Here is a 15,865-nt window from a genome sequence, read left to right as displayed (position 1 = left end):
ACAAGGAATACAGATATTCAGTATTTAGAATTGTAGTGTATTTAGGAGTTATTATAAAGTATTATTGCAAAATGACTCTTGTGTAACTCACAAGAGAAATCTTGTATATATATATATATATATAATATTTTTTTTAAAAAAACAACCTAGGATTAAGGTGATGGATACATCGGTTCAATATCTAAATTAGGCAAATAGTTCTGCAATGAGATTTGTTTATAATTCATTACATTACTATCAAGTGTGTCTTAAAATTTATGCTTCTTCTCATATTGTTATACCTCATGATGTTACTCTAAAGCAGTGTTTCTCAACCATGGCAATTTTAAAATGTGTTTATTTTATCTCCCAGAATTCTAAAGCCAGCATGGGCATTCTGAGTATTGAAGCCAGATATCTTAAAGTTAGTAAAGCTGAAAAACACTGCTCTATAATTTCATACATCCAGCAATACTTTATGCCACTTCAATACTTTTAAATGTTTAAACAATAGTAGTGAGATTCCCCACCCCTTGTTTTCCTCCCCAAAAGCTAGGTGCGTCTTATAGTCCAGAGCATCTTATAGTCTGAAAAATATGATGGTTTTCATTTGCTGTCATTGAGTCACAATATTTTGTTTCAAATCAAGATGTTTATGAAGGGATTCTTTAAATCAGCTATCAACTTTATCAACTTTAGGATCCTCCATGCTGGGGAGTTGCCAAGGTTAAGAAATACTTCTCTAACTTAAAACCAGTGCAGTTGTACTTGAAGCATCATCAGTACTATATACAGTATTAAGATGGCTGTGACTATTTCTAGGGTTGTGCAGCTGCTCTTTAATGAGTTGCCAATAGATGTTTTCATTTGTGTTCTGGTGTTAGCATCACATCATATTTTGGACTAATTCAGAAACACCATTCATCTCCTGTTTGTGCTTATGAAAAGACTCAATTCTTTGGATTTCAAGAAGTCCTCAGTTCATTATACAAGAACTTGTAGTACCCTTACATTCCAGAACAAGCCAACATTTGAAACCATAGCATTAGCAATCATGGGAATCAATTACAGTGGAAATATCTCCCTAGGCCAAAGCAGCAGGAAATGGGAATGGTGGCTATGGTGATGGTGAGAGCTGGGTCTTCACACAATGTGACTGAAGCATGCAATATTTCACATAATTGACCCTGATCATTTGTGCCTTGAGTTAAAACTTTGTGTTGATTTGTTTGATGATCCATTTGTTTATTTTCTTGGCTGTTCACAGTATTTAAGGAATTTTATCCAAAACAGCAACAAACCACACCTAATTTTTTGATTTGTTAGGGATATGTGACTACAGAAGAACTTAAAGTAGGGGTTACAAAGCTATATAGTATAAGGATTTATTTCTTTTGATATTTTGATAGGGTCCCTTTCGAATGACTCCTGATTTTGCTGCTGCTACTCCTCAAGTTGGGTATATTCCCTCTAAGCCAGAAACCTGAAGCAGTGGTACATGCTATGAAGGTATGTATATATTTGTGAGTGCAATAAATCGTATTTTCCATTCTGGCACAAAGAATAGTTACTTCAAAAGCCACTGATATCCTTTGCCAGCTTTTGCCACGTAATGTCCTCTAGAGTGTTGGAACCTGAAGGATATCAGAGTGGAAGAAACTACTGAAATATAGAGTGGGGAAATCTTAACAGTATCCATCTCTTAAAAGTTTTGCCCCCAAATGTGCTGTCATTCATATTATAAATAATGGCAATACTATGCAATAGGATATGACAGCAAAAGAAGCAAAAGTGCTATTTCAGAGCTTTGTATTTCTAATAAATGAAATATGAGGAAAGACTTTTGAGATAGTAATAAAACATGGCAGACTTTCTCAGATTGGATAACCAGCAACTATTAATCAAACCATCTCAATTTGCTTGGTTCATTTATTCTCCAAGAGCAGTCAGTTGTTGGTTCCCAGTGTGCCATTTCTGACCGAGCTTTGATTGTCCACATAATTGAGTGTATGGCAGACATATAGCGACCAAATGAGTTAGCAGCACAGTCTGCACCCACTTGGATCAATAATTAATTATTTCCTTTTCGTTTAAGATCTAGTTTTATTTGTCACTAAATCCCTCTTGTTTTTCCTTGTATCCTTCCCCATCAAAAAAAGGAAAGCAACAGATTGAATTAGTTTAAGCCATGCAAACAATGATCGTAATGTCAGTTAAGCTAGTGAGTTATACGGTTTCTAAAGTAGGTTAAGCTAAGTAAGCAAATGACCCAGTTTTGTAATTGAGGATTTAAAATAAGCAGGAAAAAGGAAATACAGTACAGGTCTAATTCTAAGCAATCAATGTGCAGTTATATCATGGGAAAAATGGCATGCAATTTTGGACAAGTTAGAATCACAAAATGGGCACTTTCTCAGAAGTGGACCTTATACAGAGAGAGAGAGAGAGAGAGAGAGGGAGGGAGGGAGGAGAGAGAGAGAGAGATAGAAAGACTAATGTGGTAGAAAGGACTGAATTTTACTTCATGTAAACTTAAAAAAGAACTTTTACAAAATGATGTATTGTTGGTAGATGGCATGAGAAAGATTATCAAGAATGTATAAAGATACTTCACATTTATGTTGGAAATGTGGAAGACACAAAGGGTGATTTTATCACACATGGTGGGTTTGTAAAAAAAGCTAAAAAAAATTAAGTCCAAAAGCATATAATGATATAAAGGATTGTAACAATTAACATTCAGCTGCAACAAGATTTTTTTTTTCATTGTGAGTTGAAAAATATGCAGAAATATGCACAAATATGGAAAGATTTGGAAATCCCTACAAGAGGGGAATGGTTGGTAAAAAATGACAGAATTTATAGAAATGGTTCCTTGTAATCCTAAATATATTTGACTGGAAACCATTTATGATTTTTTTTTACTGAAAATAGAAAAAATGAACTGGTGATTTATGAATTGGATGATTAGAAAGGGTAAATATGACAAAGAAGGGAATGATGATGCAACCCTAAAGAGGGAAATAAATGTATTTGTAACTGCTATAAAGATCAAGAGACACTTCTTTTTTCCTTTTTCTCTTCTTTACACACATTTTTCTTTACTCTTTTCTCTTTTCTCAGTTTGGATAATTTTTACTATTTTGTAAAATTCTTCAATAACTTTTTTAAAAAAAATCTAGTAGTTGGGTTTATAATAGAGTAATAGGATTGGTATAACAAAATTGCAGAAACATATTTATTCCTTAATGTATCACCCAGCTTGTTTCTGCTGGCAAGAACAAGCACTTGGCTGGTTCTCTTTCATCAGCTCATACCCTTCTCATGCAAACCCATTGCATCTATTCCTATGGGAACTTAAGGAATAATCAGACTTCAGGGGAAATGGATGAATATTATCTCTCTCCTTTGTGGAAGTAGTTAGTATCTCAGCCAGTCAGAGAGTATGAGGTTATCATCAAACTAGTCAAAGTTTCCATTCAGAAGTGATTAAAATCCTGAGAAAATGATTTGAGTGTGAAAACATAGAAACTACTTCTTTTTTTCTACCTAGCTTAGCACTAGGTTTGTCTTTTACAAACTTCTTTCCAGATGTCTTGAAGCTAGCTGAAAATTGTAGATATTTTGATCCCAATACAAATGAGTTGCCAGGTTGAAGAAGGCTGTGCTGTACTGACCTGATGGGAGCTCTCCTGGGTTCACAAATGTCTCCTGGGAAAAGATTGTAGTAAATGTATGGGCTTACTACCAAGCCTTAGATTTTCCATGAGGAAGCCCCTTTCTTGGTATTTTCCAAATATTTATACAATGATAAAGAACTTTATTCATTGAAATAATTTCAACAGGAGCAATATAGGAACTGAGTTAAATCATGGTCTACCTAATTCATTATCAGCACATCTTGAAATCTTGTGTGTTTTATTGTTTCCCCCCAGCGCTGGGATGTACATAATGTCTTAGCTATATCAGTAGAACCCAGTAAAATGTGTTTGATGTGTACATGTTTATCTAACGTTAAATATCAATTATATTCTTTCCTGGATCTCCTACCTGCTGATCACTAATTTAAGTTTAGAGTTACATGGCATGTGGATGAAAAACTTTGATCATATTTTATTGGTGCATTCTAATCTTTTCAATTTTTATCCCTTCTCTTTCTTTCTCTTTCTTTCTCTCTCTCTCTGTGTTGTGAGGTTTGTTCTGTTTTGGCTGTAACGAATCACGATGTGGACATATTTTATAATTTCATCTCCATTGTGCTTGTCTATAGGTCCTGAAGTCCATGAGAATTTGGACAGGCAGATACAAGAAAACTATGAAGAAGACCTGAGTGAAAAGGAGAAAGCAATTGTTCGTGAAATGTGCAATGTAATGAATCCATTTCACAGTCTTTCATGTGTTAGCTGTTCACGTCTAGTTTGTGGTGTTGATGTTGTCAATAGCTTGTAGGATCTGTTCTGTCTGTGCAGACTTATTTAATTGTTGTCTTCCACAATCTGAAGAAAAAAACAGGTTTCAAAGCAAGTGACAACGCAGTCCTAGATATATCTAATCAAGAAATCCTATTAAATTCAGGGTACTAATTTTCAAGTAAGGTTGTATACCAGTATTCTTCAAATATGTGTTCTTCTAGTTGTGTTGGGGCAAAAACTGCTAACTTCCTGGTCAACACACTTACAAGGAACCCAATTTCATTGGACTGAAGTCTGAATTGTTTTATCTGTTAAAAGGGGTATTAAATGATCATTTCTAAGACCTTTGTCACTATTGCCCAACTCATACACAGTGACTCTGGGCATCTTACAACATCAAAATATCACCATGTAAAGCCCATAACCCTCACCTGACCCAATGGTGATGACCACACAGTCACCCCAGCCATTTGATCGGCTCCGTATCTACCATGGAATCCCTAGGCCCACTGTGAAAACCACATTTTAGAGGCTTCCAGAAAAAGTAACAGGTAGTGGCCAATCTTATCTATGAGGGAATGGTATTCCAAAAGGAGGGAGCCATCACAGAGAAGGCCCCTTTACTGATCCTATAAGATGAGACCCTCAGCATGCCTTGCCTTGCTGCTCTGGGGAGCTGGGTAACTGGGGAGAAACAATCCTTCATTAACTGGGCCCCAAGCCATTAGGGCTTTAAAGGTGATAACCCAGTATTGTGAATTGCACTTGGAAGAAGATAAGTAACCAATGCAAAAGATATGATACATGTTCAAATCTTGATTTGCATAGGACTATACTACATTTGAATCAACTGAAGCTTCCAGATAATTTTCAAGAGCAGCCCCATGTAGAGTGCAGTAGTCCAAACAGGAGGTTGTTAGGACATGACTGTGAGGAGAGCCAGGAATGGGTTAACTGTTATACAAGTTGAAATTGTGGCATGGCTCTCCTGGGTATGACTGCCACCTGTTCCTCAAGCACGAGTCCAGAATAATCCCCAGATTACACACTGGGTCTATCTAGGACAATGCAACCCTATCCATGACCAACAATAGTCATTCCCCAAGAACCAAGGAGCTTCGAACCCAAAGGCCACTCCATCTCGCCAGGATTCAGTTTTAGTCTGTTGCTTCCCCATCCACATCTCAAGAGTTTTTGGGCACTGCAAAAGGGCAGTTGCAGCATCCCTTAACAACAATGTACAACTGAGTATCATTAGTATACTGATGATATCTTACTCCAATGATGACTGTTGATCTCACACAGCAGTTCATGTAGATGGTAATGGGAGCTGAGAAAGCATCCATCCCTGTGGAAAACTAAGGGCTGAGATTCGAATCTCATCCTCTTAATCAAAACTCACTGAAAACAGCCTCAGAGTAAGGAAGCATAAACAAATAACCAGAAAAAGGTAAAGGTAAAAGATGAAAGAGAGTACAGTAGAAAGAGAGTAAAGACCAGTAGCATAAGAAAGACAGGAGAATTTAAAGACACTGAGAAAGAAACATCAATGTTATTTTGCCCTGCTTGTGTATGACTCTGTCCAAACCATCTGTCTCCATCTCCACAAAAACATATTAAGATACTAAACAAAAACTATGAAACAGAACCATGACACTAATCACACAAACTACCAGTAAATGGGTACTGTAACAAATGATTTCTGAGAGAGTAGAGTGCCATGTTCTCTACTTCTTGTTACTTTAAGAAATGGCTTACACTCAAGCAGATTGGCTGACAGTTTCAAAATGAGACACGCACTTTTACCATGAATCATTCAGTGTTTTGCCTATGTTTTGTTATTTTTTCTGTGCCTCTGCTTTGTTTTCTAGCATCCAGATAGGTAGTATCAATAGACATTGTGATCTGGTCTGAATTTGGCTATGGATGAATGCTCTGCTTGCCTTTTGTAATTACCATATTTTTCAGAGTATAAGACGCACCAAGATTTTGAAGAGACAAATTAAAAGAAAAAGTTTTTTGTGCTCTGCAGACCTCCCAAAAACAGCCAGTTTTCACGAAAACTGGCCAGTTTCCCCCCCCCCCCAAAAAGTGCATGAATAGCCTTTAGGAGGCTTGTAGAGTAATACTGGTGGGGTAGGGGGGCAAAAAGGAGCAAAAATCAGCCCTTTTTGTGAAAATGGGCCCATTTTTGTCAAAAAAGGGCATGGATAGCCTTTAGGAAGCTTATAGAGTGCACCTGGTGGCTGGCGGGGGGAATTGAGCAAAAAACAGCCCATTTCTTGCTCATTTCTGCCTTCCCCAGCCCCCAGGAACACTGTGTAAGCCTCCTAAAGGCTATGGACGGCCATTTTGGTGAAGGGGGTGGGGTTTCTGGAGGCAAAAATGCTGTATTCAGTGTATAGATGCACCCAGATTTTCAGCCTCTTTTTTGAGGGAAAAAGGTGTGTCTTCTACTCTGAAAAATATGGTAGTGTTTAGGAGAGCCTACATCACACATCTCACTGTGTAAAACGGGATGAAGAGAAGAGACAATAGTCCCATTCCCTTGTCTCTTTGGACTTCCCCACATTCCTGCAATGTACCTTCCTCCATCCTTTGGGAAATTGCTGCACCTCCGAATCTAGGCTGGCAAAGTAGCTGTCTTGTAGGATGACGGAGGTAGAGATTCGTGCCAAAGCCAGGAAGCCAGGCACATTTTGGTTGCCAGGAAAGGCTGTTGTCTTTTACAGCCAAACAGCCACAGATGCAGGAGACTTGTGGCCTCTCCTTCATGCAACATGGAAAGTTAGAGATGGTTTTCTTCTTCTTTGCAATGATAAGTATCCCATTCCTAGCTTTAAACTGCCTCAACAGCAGACTGGCCTTAAGATGAAGACTCCCTTGAAAAGAAATGCCATCTGCAAATGGTAATAGCTCATTTTGGAACCAGAGGAAGAAGGGTGTTCTAAACTGCAGTGTGTGTGTGTGTCTGCGCTCTACGGGTAGTCTTCAACTTACAATCATTTGTTTAGCCACCATTCAAAGTTACAATAGTGCTGAAAAAAGAAACTTTTAACTGGTCTTCACACTTACAACTATGGTCTTATGATCATGGTTTGGGCACTTAGAAACTGTGTTGCATTATGATGGTTTAGTATTCAGTAGTCGCCTGATTGCCATTTACAACCTTCCCTGCTGGCTTCTGACAAGCAAAGCCAATGGAGAAGCTGGCAGAGAAAGTAGCAAGTTGCCAGTTGCATGTCTTGTTTAATGACCACAGCAAAACAAAAACAAAAAAAACAAACCACTGTAAAATCAGGTGCAGTAATGATTGTGCCACTTAACAATAAATTTTCTGGTCCTATTGTGATTGTATACCAAGCAATACTTGTATAGGCTAAAGGTTTGCACTGTAATCCAAAGTAATCCTTAATTCTCCATAATCAAACATATCAAATTGCTTGTGGAATTTAAAAGTGGTCCTTTTTCTATTAAGAAAAGAGCAAAGGGGTGTGTTTTAAAAGACAAACACACCTTTTTAAAGTGATGGGTACAATTTCAGGCCTAGCTGCAATATATATAGGTGAAGTGAATTGTAGCAATCTGCTCAGTACTGTGGCTCTTGATTGCACATAAATCTCATGGTGAGGAAGTCTGGGTAAGATTTATTGTAATTTATTTAGATTGTACCCATTCCCATCAACTACTATATCGTGAGTGTGCTTTTCAGAAAATTCAAATGGCGTAAGCACACAATGATGGCCATCACCCATAGAAACCATTATTCTTGAGACCCATCCTGTCCTACTGGAATTAAAGAAAACAAGACATTGTTGATAGGGAAATGACTAACACTTGTAGGATGTGAGCATTATAACTTGTGGAATGTCAGTGTCATGGCACAGAACCAAGAACAAAAACAACACACACAAAACTATGCTTTTCTTTACACTTGATGTGTAAAAAATGCTGCTTATTCCTTGCTTGACAGAGCAAAATATATTCAAAGACAGTCCCCAAAAAGTTTTCTGAGAGTCCTCCATTAAACCAAAGCAATTTTCAAAATCAGTGCACAATATTAGCTCTTGCAAATACTGTATTTAATCCGCTTAAGGATATGAAGAATTGTGGAATACTTTACTTACACAACCACCAAAATGATCGTTTCAAATGGATGGAATGTGCCACACCTTAACAAGTTTCCTTTGCTCAACTTCTTTAAAAGAAGTATATTATTTGAAAGTTGCAATGACAAACTATTTGGCAGGAATGCGGCTGACATTTCCTTGTTTATGTTTTCTTTTGAAATGGGTTTACTGAGGCACAGGAACATTGTCTAGCCAGATGTATCTGGAACTTGGGGATGTTTAAAATTCCCATATGTGAGCTTTGAACCACATGATTCCCAACCAGGGTCAACTGCTGGTTTATAAGAATACTTGTACAAACACCCAAATAAGATAATCCAAATGCTGATTTAAGAAAGGAGCACAAAAATATTACTGTATTTTTCGGAGTATAAGACGCACCAGAGTATAGATGCACCAAGATTTTGAAGAGATAAATTAAGAAAAAAAGTTTTTGCACTCTGCAGACCTTCCAAACTTTCTGCATACCTCATTTTTTGTGGCATGCAGAGAGTTTGAGAGGCCTGCAAAGTGTTCCTGGGGGCAAAAGAGCAAAACCACCTCATTTTTTGTGGCATGCAGAGAGTTTGAGAGGCCTGCAAAGTGTTCCTGGGGGCAAAAGAGCAAAAACCACCCCATTTTTTGCAAAAACGGGCCCGTTCTTTGCCCCCAAAAAAGCATGCATAGCCTTTAGGAGGCTTGTAGAGTACTTCTGGGGGCTGGGGGAGCCAAAAACAAGCAAAAAACAGGGCATGCATATGCTTTGGGGGGCTTGGAAAGTGCTCCTGGGGTCGGGGTGGGGGAAGCAAGCAAAAAATGGCCTGTTTTTTACTTGTTTTTTGCCTTTCCAAGCCCCCAGGAGCACTTTGCAGGCCTCCTAAACCCTCTCCGTGTCCATTTTTCCAAAGGGGGTGGGGTTTCGGAAGGCCAAAAATGCTGTATTCAGTGTATAAATGCACCCAGATTTTCACCCTCTTTTTTGGGGGGGGGAAAGGTGCGTCTTATACTCTGAAAATATGGCATGCATGCATACCATGGAAATGCTTTCCTAACTCCTAGCTTCTGTGAGGACCTCCAAAGCTTTTGATGATTCTGTACTTGCCCTGTTTCAAGTTGAACTCGTACTTGGAGGTGGATTGTGAACTATTTTACTTTCAAGCTTGCAAATGTTTACTGGCTTCGGCAGGCAGAGCATTGGAATGTGCAATTGCTTGCACTCACTAGTAATGCTAAATAGGGAAGTCTTGTCTGTGGCAATTCACTGCAGAGCATGGTAAACGTAGTCGAAGAGCAAGTCCCAAAGTTTATGCATCATAGAAAGGTACCATTAGTCAGCCAGCCTGGTTGGGAGTTTCAGATAGCAGTGGGATCCAGAGACATGAAAGCATGGTGCTGAGAGTGAGTACTTCCTACGGAACAGGCAGTTTCTGGTTGTTGCAGTGGCATACACTGTTGCACATGAGGATAGGTTAAGGCCTTTACGACTTTTGTTTTCAAGAACCAACAAAGGTTAAGGGAGGGGGTGTAACTTCTCGAGGAATCAGGATTTGCAGCACATTGTTGGGCTGGATGGTTGCTCAGAATGTCAGATTTATCCTGCACCTATTCTGGATGATTATTGGAGGAGTCAGCCTCAGTGCTTGATTGCTCCCCAGTTCCCAAGAATGGCATGTGAGCTCTTGAGTCTTCCAACTTGAAGGAGACTTTGACAATAGTACTCTGCATAATAAAAACAGGAGTTGGAAGCTGCCCCCTGGTCAGAACAATTAATAGTAATGCAGCCTCCCAAATGATCATGTTTTTCCTGGCCAGGATCAAAACTTTCTCCTGGGGAGGAATTGCTACACAGGTTTTTCAAACCACTACCACAAAGCCCTGGAATCAACCCTAAAGTTGCTCTTGTGTCTTTTAATCATTCAGGGATTTATAAGGCAAGAGAATTAAATATCAGAGATCCATGTAATGTTTTGCCACCAATTTTGTTATTAATAATTGATGTGGAACATTATCTTTGCAATTTTGCTAGAAGCTTTTCCTAACACTAACTTCAACTAGATTAATTTTCTGATGTAGCACCGATCAAATTTGTCTAATTTAGTTCGATTTACTGAGACACATCTAATGTTAGGGACACTTTACCAAAATGAGCACTCAAAACTAAAGAGTTAGATCAGGGATTCAGGGACGAATCTGAAACTAATGATAAATATTCCTATGGGAAAATGCTGTTGCTAAACTAAAGGGAAGGACTATACAAAAAACAAGATTGTTAAAGTAAAATAAATGAATATGAAGTTGTTTTATTTGACCAAATTTAAAATAAATATATTATCTCTAATTCCCTTTGGTGAATTTTGCTGACTAGGATTGAAAAACAAGGCTTTAAAGATTTATTTATAGATAAGGGATGAGATATGGGAAAATAATTTCTTGTTTTTTAACAGAGGAGGTTAAATTACACTGAAAATTGTTTATAATTGTTATCAAGAGAGGTCATTTCTTTGTATATTTCTTTTTCTCTCTCTCTTTACTATATTCTTTTTTCTTTTTGCGCTATTTTTACTTTTTATTTTTTAGTATTAGTTCTTTTTCAATAGTAACGTTCAGTAAAATTACTATTTAAAAACACCCTGAAGCCTAAAATTATGTTAGGACCTGGATGCCTCCTAGGGTAACAACAAGGTATTACCTCAATAGCTGCAGGTTTTCCGGCAGCTCTGTTTTTGGAAAACTTGATTCCTGTTTACAAATTGTACTTTTGTCTTTTTTCTTGTTCTTAGGTTGTCTGGCGAAAACTAGGTGATGCAGCAAGCTCCAAACCATCAATCAGGCAACATCTTTCAGGAAACCAGTTCAAGGGTCCTTTATAAGCACCTCAAGCTGCAAGACTGGAAGTGAAAGGATCTGAGGCAAAGGAACTTCCTTGCTTCTGGCTGCCAGCATTATCCCTTCCTCCCATTTCCTTTTAAACTGTGTCCATAGTGTAAATAAGGCAGCTAAAGGCCTAGCTTGTGGGCTGTCCTGATCCAGAACAATGATACATGGGTTAATGACTACCCTCTCGTGGCCAATCTCTGTCATTGTATTGTAATAAAATCCCCACTTTCCGTATGGTCATATATACATTCTTGACTCTCGATGATTTCTAGGTAGAATATTAAACATAAAAAAGAAGAACTCTGAGCAGTTCCACTGCCTTATTTTAGCCTACTCATGGAATTGCATGGCAGTAGTGGCTGCCCAAAGCAGTCTTCCCCAATTTGGCGGCAACTCCCATCAATCCCGGCATGATGACTAGAAATTATTGGAGTTGCAGCTGTTGGACACTTGTCTGAAAAGGCTTCTCTGTTGTATGATTTTAAAAAATACCAAGGAATTCACGAAGACTAACTTAGTCATTGTCCAAGTCGGGTTGAGAGACGTTTTGTCAGAGATTGTAGGGTTAGATTTTATTTTTGAAGGGACGAATCTGAGGTGCAAGCAACTTTTATTGGGCTATGCTTTGAATATTCTAGCAATCCATTCTGGATCGTCAAGAATCTGACAAACCAGAATCTGTAATTGTGAGGCTGCCTTTAACTTGGGGGCTCACCAGTTTTGAGAGATACAGTTTGGGTGAAACTGTAGCAGTAGCAGCAGATCTCAGACCTGAGCTATTTGCTCAGCATCTTTTGTCCTGCACCTTAAATGTTCTCACTGCTTCTTTGCTGCTTACCTCTCCTTGGAGGAAGAGTAGCAAGAAATGAGCATCTCTGCATACTTCATCCTTCCTGCGGGAAAGGTTGCAAGTAGGCTTCACAGAAGTAAGTAAATGAGCAGTTAAGAAGAGAAAGGGAGGTGAGTTCATGGGAAGTGTTTGATTTAAGAGCTGGCCAAAATCTATACCTGGCATTGACCATTTTTTTCTACCCAATTACTAGAAGCACATGAGCCTTGTCAATACCAATTACAGATTTTGGCCTGTTCTTAGATAAGATACTCCCTGAGAAGGCAGTAGGCAGTTGTATGACTGAACGAGTGCTCTGCAAATCTTCACATTGTTGCTACAGATGCATAAGTCCTTCATTCCTTTGCATTAACCTCCAGTATATATATATATATAGATATACAGATATATATAAGAGAGAGGATCGTTCCACTGTTGTGATTTTGCTTATTTTGACCTTAACTCCACATTAGAAAAATATAATATGCGAAACAGTTCCGGCAATGTCCCTTTGGCCTTGTCTTTTTAATATACTAAATTAAAAAAAATCATGGCCCTTAGGTAAAATAATATTGACATGGTATTTTAGAAGTAAGTGGGGGAATACAGACCTGGTTACAGTATTTGGAGAAGATATAGAAGAAGAATCATTTAAATTACATCAGGAAATGGTTGTCATGAGAATTCATGTTGTTGTTGCTGCTGATCAACCAAACCAATCTTCGTTTGAACTGTAATCATTCCCCCCCCCCTCCCCAATCTCATTTCATCTGATAATTGTAAATTCCTAAAACCGTATAGTGCAACACTAACTGGCCACTGGATCCAAGCTGTGTAATATCATTTGACAAAGAGAAAACTGTAAATTAAATGCTGCTTGTGTAGAAATGTGGAATTTCAATATGCTACAACTTCACCTTTGGCAATCTGGTTTCATAGATCTTTGATTATTGTTCATTTACTTGGATGTATATTTTGTTGAATTCTCTTTATTTTCAATCTTTTTTTTAAATTAAGAGCTCATCTAGATAGTGCACTATTCAAGTTTCAGTATCTCTCTCAAGTACCCCTCTTTCCGAAAGACTATATATTTTTCTTCTTGATCTCTTTCTGCCTGTGTCATCTCTTCAAGGTAGATAAGACTAGGAAACCAGAATTTTGAATGCTAATACTAATTGTATTAAAAGGTTATAGCAACCAAGTCTTGCAAGGCTGATTTTCCTCTTCCCTCCTTTATCTTTGTGAGAACTAGAAAGGCTCCTGTCTGAGGTGATTACTCCAATTACAGATTATGCCCTTAATTCAGATTTATTTTATCTGATCAAGTTTATTCCTTCTCATTACAGCCTGCCTTTTTGGTTTTGCAAGTCCATTCTATACCTAGTTATTGAGCCACTTGGAGAGGTTTTTTTTTGTCATCTCAACCACCTGGTACTCTTAAGGAGCAAATTGTGAACTTCCTTTTTCTCTTTTTGTCTCATTACGAGCAAAGGTATCAGTGAAAACCTCCCTGTTCCTTAAGTAATTTTAAATGCAAACTTAGAATTTGAACAAATCAAGATTTCAAGGATCTATAATTAATGTGAATATTATCAGAGAATTTGGGTGGGCTATTAAAAGAAGTTTTCAGATCATCAGAAGTGGTCCAAACAACCAATAGTTTGGTTTGCAGCATACAAATTGTATTTGTCGTCTAAAATGCAATGGAATAATTAAAGTAACTAAATGCTTGGAAACAAGGGTGGCCCAATGCCACAAAAGTGCAGTGAGTTGTGGTCCCATGCATGTGCCTACTAAATGCATGGTTCCTTGCTAACCTCATTACTGCAGCACTGATAAACAAAGTTAATGTATACAATTTATCTGCTCTAGGTTCTATTTTCCACCAAGGCCTTTCAATAGGTTACTGCAGTTAATTCATTTTAAGAAATTCACACGTTAGACATCAACCCTCACATATTCTTCTCTGTGTATAACTAATTGAAGTTAGGACATAAATATTTCGATTTAGCTGAATTAAAAGCAGTGGAATTTCTAACATTTGAAAATAGACATTATTCCCTATAGTGGCCATTCAAGTGTTCTCATTACTGCAGATGGAGCATGTCCCTCCCCCTGCAAAAATAAGTCTGTCAGAATTCAAGTTGAGTGTATGCATCATGTGCAAAGAAAAATCTCATAATTTATTGGAACACTTTGCTGACAACTTGGCATTTTGTTAAGTGATAAGCTTTTTTCTTGCATTTCATGAAAAAAGCTTATCACTTAACAAAAGTTGTAAGTGCTGTTATTAGTTGGCTATCAGTTTCTCTTTTATTCTATATTCTTTGACAGTTAATTCCAGTATTTTAAGTTTTATATTGGTTTGATTGGTTGATCTGTTGAATCAGGTTAATGATGGCTGCGGACGGCCTCTAAAACAACAAAGTATTTTTAAGTCGAGAGGAAAATTCATGTTCTGAAACAAGTTATATTTGCTTATTGAATAAATTAGCTTCACACATCAAGCAATAAATCATGGTTTATATATCTCAATAACTGGGTTCATAATTCATATTATGTTATGCCAAAATCATGATCTGGTCCGAATACATATGTGATTGGTGCCTGCCTGGGAGTCTGTCTTGAGAACTTCCAAATATGCTGCTTTTGAGTTCCATAGAGCAATGATGTAAGATGAAAAGGATAGTAGACATTCTCTTAGGTGTTGGATTTTTTTATTCTGTTGCCGTTGTACATTTGAACAGCTTCCAATATGATGATGAGGTGCAGGTACAATCCACATGAGGAAATAATAATAAATAATACTCAATAGATTGGCAAAAATGCCAAATCCAGTCTAAACATCTGGTTGGTCCCCAACCTTTTTATCGCCGCGGACCAGTCAGCCTTTGATAATTTTACCATGGCCCGCTGAGCGCGCGCAGGGGTGGAGGGGCGTTGTTCGCTCTCTTCCCTGGAGCCTTTGCGCACGGCCCAGGAGCTTTTGCGCACGGCCCAGGAGCCTTTGCGCTGCAGCGATCATGTCCCCCGGCCGCTGCAGCGATCATGTCCCCCGGCCGCTGCAGCGATCATGGCCCCCGGCCGCTGCGCGGCCCGGTGCCAGGTACTCCACGGCCCGGCACCGGTCCGCGGACCGGGGGTTGGGGACCACTGGGCTATATGACTAATTATGATAATAATGATGAGTGGCTTCATGTACTTGAGTATGTAACAGGCATAACAGCTCAATCTGTTATTTTAGTGGAATTATGCCAATCAACTGGGAAACCTAAAAGCTGAAGAAAAAAAATCTAAATTTTGATTTATTTCAAAAGCACATTCAGATGCTTTGAACACATCAGGGAAATCAAAACCAAGGTGAAGTATAGATGACCCAACATGCCAAAATAAAATGAAAAGTACTCGGTATTTAGTAATATACTAAAGTGAATATTACATGTTTGTGGAACCAAACCATACAAATAACATGAATAAATTGCAAAGTCCTCCAGATTTGTAACTCCACTATGGTATTAAGTGAAATTTTTTAGATGAAAATGCAGTACTTCCAAATATATGCAAATTACAAACTATAGACTCTACAGATGCAGTGCTATGTGTACTTTTTAATTGCTATTTTATTTTTAGCTTGAAATAAGCTAAAATTGTTTTCCTTG

At 38.1% G+C, this 15,865-nt stretch overlaps 1 protein-coding gene across 1 annotated transcript in view; it reads left to right on the top strand.

Moving 5' to 3' along the window:
• CCDC85C (coiled-coil domain containing 85C) overlaps positions 1 to 13,746 on the top strand; it is a 178,814-nt gene extending 165,068 nt beyond the window's left edge. The window contains 4 exon segments of the mRNA XM_032234095.1: positions 1,389 to 1,445; positions 1,447 to 1,492; positions 4,250 to 4,347; positions 11,281 to 13,746. Coding sequence (XP_032089986.1) covers positions 1,389 to 1,445; positions 1,447 to 1,492; positions 4,250 to 4,347; positions 11,281 to 11,370 — 291 coding nt within the window. The 3' untranslated portion in view covers positions 11,371 to 13,746.
• Positions 13,747 to 15,865: the final 2,119 nt, after the last annotated feature.

The sequence above is a fragment of the Thamnophis elegans genome, chromosome 1, assembly GCF_009769535.1.
Source record: "Thamnophis elegans isolate rThaEle1 chromosome 1, rThaEle1.pri, whole genome shotgun sequence".
NCBI lineage: Eukaryota > Metazoa > Chordata > Lepidosauria > Squamata > Colubridae > Thamnophis > Thamnophis elegans.
The sequence above is the reverse complement of the archived record's forward strand: the minus strand, read 5'-3'. Positions and strand labels throughout refer to the sequence as shown.